The sequence below is a fragment of the Salvelinus sp. IW2-2015 genome, linkage group LG33, assembly GCF_002910315.2.
Source record: "Salvelinus sp. IW2-2015 linkage group LG33, ASM291031v2, whole genome shotgun sequence".
Lineage (NCBI taxonomy): Eukaryota > Metazoa > Chordata > Actinopteri > Salmoniformes > Salmonidae > Salvelinus > Salvelinus sp. IW2-2015.
In genome coordinates, this window is record NC_036872.1 from 22680868 (window position 1) to 22686377 (window position 5510).

The 5510-nt window shown below is 41.6% G+C and overlaps 1 protein-coding gene across 1 annotated transcript in view; it reads left to right on the forward strand.

Moving 5' to 3' along the window:
* Positions 1–4987: 4987 nt before the first annotated feature.
* LOC111958167 (leucyl-cystinyl aminopeptidase-like) overlaps positions 4988–5510 on the forward strand; it is a 20118-nt gene continuing 19595 nt past the window's right edge. The window contains exon 1 of the mRNA XM_023979354.2: positions 4988–5044. Coding sequence (XP_023835122.1) covers positions 4988–5044 — 57 coding nt within the window. The remainder of the gene's footprint in view (positions 5045–5510) is intronic.

A 5510-nucleotide genomic window follows, 5' to 3' on the forward strand; every position in this document is an offset into this window, starting at 1 on the left:
TCAATTATCAAATGAGAGCAAATTCAGAGCAATAGCGCACATGTAAATATATACATACATACACCAAATAGGCTACATCACATGTATAAGACCCATAAATTGGATGAGGGAAAATGTCCCTTCTGCTCCTTGACTGAATTAATTCTAAATGTATAGTCTGTTGTTGCTATCCTTGTGAGGCAAACCAGGTGTGCATTGGCCTGTCTGTTTTTCTGTTATTATTTCACAATGTTCATTGTTGAAAARGTTGCTTCACATGAATAAGTGCTGACAAAAATTGTCACCCTTTGCACACACTGCTTCATTAGTGGATACTATGAGTCTGACACAAGGCCCCAGAAACATCTGATCTTAGTTCACCTGGCAATGTGTCATTTGCCTGCAGCTCAACTATCTCACTAGTCCAGCACGGTCAGGACAGAGGGCTGTGATGACTGGGGCCAGAGATGACACAGGCACACGAAAGGGGTTCTCAATGACGTTATCCTTGAATCTTGACTCAAACTCCAACTCTTCCAACACACGCACAAATGCATCATAGCTAAAATGTTGCAGTATGTCTGGGTTGGATGTGGTGACTGCTCTGAGTAATGGGAAATTAAGAAATAGTCTTGTCAGGTATGAACCGTGTGGTGATTTTATTTTGAAATGCTGTGACCACACGCAGCATTTTGCCTGGAGTTTTAGCTTTCCCTTGGAGTTGGGGACTCTTCGTTCAGGTGAAGTCAGTTCAAAAAGCCAGCTTTAATATCCACTGTGGATCATCCAGCTCTGGCTCCTCTCTGCCCTTGCTTGCAACAAATTCACGGATTTGAGGAAAAATCTTTCCAAAACTGCCACCAGACAGCCATATCACCTCATTGTAAAATATCATGTCGCTGTATTCTGTCTGGGTTTCCTCCAGCAACTGGCAGAATTGCCGGTGATTCAGTGCCCTCGRAATAATAATGTTCACCACGCGCACGACTTGCTGCATCAAATTCTGTACGTCACATTTTGAGTTTAGCCACAAGTGCTTCCTGATGAATGATTCGATGATATTCGGGAATATCCTCTCTCTTGCAGAGTTGCAGTCCCTTAATTTGCTTTAAAATAGCTTCCTTTTTTGTGAAATCAGCATACAATATTTAGGCTGAGGCCAAAAAACATTATTTTACATTGCCGTGTCTGTGAAGGCCTTCTTGTTTCTTGCGAGTATCCTAGCAATCTCATATGTTGCCTCTGTCGTTTTCTCTGCAACAGTGTTAGATCTGTTTATTTGTTTTTGTCCTTTGAGTAGCGCTATTTTGTTGTTTCTGAGGTTGCTTTGTGGCAGATATGTTTTGTCATGGTGTGACTGGAAATGTCGCTCTAAATTTGCTCGTTTAAAACAATTGACTGCCTTCTGGCAAATAAGACAAAGTGAGCTAGTCCCACCATGCAGTACAAAAAAATTCTGTCCATTTCTCTTGGAACTTTCTGTGTTCTTCTTGAATCGACCGTATCCTTCTTTTAGCCACATTAGCTAGCTGCATTTCCCCGCCGTCATCTTCCTGATTTTCCGGTGATTGTTTGTTCATAGCTGTCACGTTGTTCTCCAGCTCTTCCCCCTCATTTTATTGTCAATAGATTTACGTTTATTTTTTACAATCAATCCATGTCGACCAGACTGCAAAATTAGCTAGTAGCAAACTGATATGTGTCAGTCGCTGTAGCTGAGCAGTTGCGGTCCATTTCGGCCTTTCTGTTAAACAGCTGCGCTATAATGCCATCTATTTGTGTTGATAAAACGTTTACTGGAGACAGGAGATCAAGTGGAGACATAGGACGAGGTGGATAATTATATAATAAGGCCYTTTATTCACATGTAAAAATATCTTAGTAAATCGTGCAGCACGGCCCCTTCTGTCTGACTCGTATGGAATCGTCGGAAAAGAGGGCGCTCTAAACAGTTCATACAGATTATATAGGCAACAAGCAAAGTAGGTTGATCTTGTAGTCTGGCCCTCCGATTGGTCGATCTGGGTCGTGGGTAGTCCTGTCCGGGCCGGATGTCGACGTTCCATTGGCTCTTCACACAGTTCTTTGTCTTAGTCTCATCCAAAAGCATCCATCCATGTGCGTTTGTTTTCACAGGGGCCTATTCATGGGGGAGGGGATGTGTGTGTGGGTCTATGGTTATTTATAAGGGTACAAAGTGTGGGGGTATAGTGGGGATGGGTGCATGTTGTGCCAAGTATAGCTTGTGTTGAGAAGTTGTAAAACAAGTTACCAGTATCTAATACAATTTCTTACATTTGCCATCCAGGGAACAATAGATATATTCTATGAAGTGATTCAGTCCTGCATTAAATAGTACCCGTCTCAACGTCAACAGTGAAGAGGCGATACCGGGATGCTGGCCTTCTAGGCAGAGTTCCTCTGTCCAGTGTCTTGTGTTCTTTTGCCCATCTTAATCTTTTATTTTTATTGGCCAGTCTGAGATATGGCTTTTTCTTTGTAACTCTGCCTAGAAGGCCAGCATTCCGGAGTCGCCTCTTCACTGTTGATGTTGAGACTGCTGTTTTGCGGGTACTATTTAATGAAGCTGCCAGTTGAGGACTTGAGGCGTCTGTTTCTCAAACTAGACACTCTAATCTACTTGTCCTCTTGCTCAGTTGTGCACCGGGGCCTCCCACTCCTCTTTCTATTCTGGTTAGAGCCAGTTTGCGCTGTTCTGTGAAGGGAGTAGTACACAGTGTTGTACGAGATCTTCAGTTTCTTGGCAATTTCTTGCATGAAATAGCCTTCATTTCTCAGAACAAGAATAGACCGACGAGTTTCAGAAGAAAGCTCTTTGTTTCTGGCTGTTTTGAGCCTGTAATCGAACCCACAAATGCTGATGCTCCAGATACACAACTAGTCTAAAGAAGACCAGTTTTATTGCTTCTTTAATCAGCACGACAGTTTTCAGCTGTGCTAACATAATTGTAAAAGGGTTTTCTAATGATCAATTAGCCTTTTAAAATTATAAACTTGGATTAGCTAACACAACGTGGCATTGGAACACAGGAGTGATGGTTGCTGATAATGGGCCTCTGTACGCCTATGTAGATATTCCATAAAAAATCTGCTGTTTCCAGCTACAGTAGTCATTTACAACATTAACAATGTCTACACTGTATTTCTGATCAATTGTATGTTATTTTAATGGACAGAAAATGAGCTTTTCTTCAAAAACAGGGACATTTCTAAGTGAACCCAAACTTTTGAATGGTAGTGTGTGTGTCAGCCTACTAATACTTAATTTTTTAAATTTTAAATAGGCCCTATTATATTTCAAAATTCTAATCAAATTCGCTAGCCTATAATGGTAACTTTGTAGGCTGCATATCCTGTACCAGCATCGCATGTTCTCTCCCAGCTTCATGTTCTGAACGACGTGCGTAATTCCAGTTTGTATAATACAATACAGTAAAGTAATACAGTCCAGACTAAAAAAGATTAGCCTCCTGGAACCTGTTTAATTTATTTACCCAAGAGAGCATCGCTACATCTATGGGCTTTTATGTTTTTCTGTTGTGCGTAATGTGTGGTAGCCTATATATCATATCATAGGCGATGTATTGGATAATGGCACAATCATTTGGGCTTGGGCTCATAAAATGTATTTAATGTAGGGGTCATAAAATGTCTTTAATGAATGGCTCAGGTAGCATCAGACTTTAATTTTCATGCCGATCAAAGCTCTAATGAAATCCAGACATTTATATGCTTTAGAATGACACTAACGATTTTGTCAGGAAATACCGGTTTATCCCAGGTGAAAGGGGATTTATTCTCGGGATGAATAGAACATTTGTAAAATACCAGGAAAATATTAAACCCTACCACTCAGGAAAGTGAGGAAACACAACTCGGATTGGTTTAGCCCACTGGGTTATATGCCAAGGTAAAGCCTGTCTGAGTTTAGTTTATTTCTAATGTGATGCAAGCTGGATGTGTTTTCTTCTTCCAGTCGCCATCAGAGGGCTGTTGTATGTGTGCATGTATTAACCAGCGTTCTAAAATATGTTTTACTCTTGTGGATTTCTATTCCTTTGCTACTACTGCTATCGCTCACTGATAACAACAAAATGCAAATAATTCCAGTAGTCTGGTCTTTCTGGTTCCTCTCCTGTGTGTAGGTGAAAATAGCATTTTTGGGCAAGCGATCTTCATCTTTGTCCCAAAAATACTTCTGACTCGCCTCATGGGCAAGTGCCTTTCTCAGACCTTAATGTCTATCCCTGTGAAATGTAATAGACATTTGGTGTTAGTGGCAGGTGGAAATGTTACATGTATCTCCTGTAAATAACAACAATCATTGATAAAATTCGAATTGGATATGTAGCCCACAATTTTCTGCTACTCAAAGATGCTATCTCCTCTTGTTTTGGTTACTCAGGCCAGCCTAGGTAAAGCAGTGTGTAGTCTTATTTACAGTCTGTGAGTGCTTTAGCTTAGTGCATTTGTTTATCTGTTCTAAAAGCACATCGAGCTGTTGGAGACAAGTTGAGCCCTGTGCAACATACGCACTAGCAACTGCAAGTGACACAACCGAGAAGGCAGGCTACATTATGTCACAGTTGAGTTTATCCTACACAACTCAATCATATTTTATTTTCCTCTTAACTCACTCAACTGGTTACTTGTTCAGGCCTGTACATTTGATTGGGCTCCTTATCCCATCTCTGTGGTGTCTGTGTGTGTGCTTAACCTGATAAGGACCAGAAGGTTCTTTCTCTAGGCTCAGTAGCACTGACTGTACTCTCCTGCTCTAGCTCTGCTGTCTGCTTTATGGCTCAACAGCTTTATTACAGCAAATAAAGGACTTCTGTCTTTTCGGGTTAGAACACACAGACACACACTACTAGTCAATAGACACAGCTGTCTTTCTCTGTGGGGGCTTTTTCATTAAAGCTTAATTGACTATTTGAAAAATATTCCAAGTYTGTTATTTCATTAGCCTAGCCTGCCGCAATTCAGAATGCACAAGGCCTTTGTGAAAAGCCTAACTGATGGGGGGAATCCTTTCCTGGAAATTGTGAGTACACTAGTAGGCCTATGTATGGAGCTGAAATGTCCAGAGGTTATGCCTTGTTCAGCTGACAGACAGGTTGTTTTCACTGTGGTGTAGGCTATAGGATAAACATATATTTCTGTGTATGTTTGGTGAAAACAGGAAAAGTGTGTTGAGCTGCTGCTGACACTTTCCATTTCACTGCTGCTTCCGCTACAGCCCTTTCTGTTTCAGTTTCCGATACAGCCCTTACTGTTTCAGTTTCCGATACAGCCCTTACTGTTTCAGTTTCCGCTACAGCCCTTGCTGTTTCAGTTTCCGCTACAGCCCTTGCTTGTTTTCAGTTTCCGCTACAGCCCTTGCTGTTTCAGTTTCCGCAGCCTACACAGCCCTTGCTGTTTCGTTTCCGCTACAGCCCTTGCTGTTTCAGTTTCCGCTACAGCCCTTGCTGTTTCAGTTTCCCGCTACAGCCCTTGCTGTTCAGTTCCCG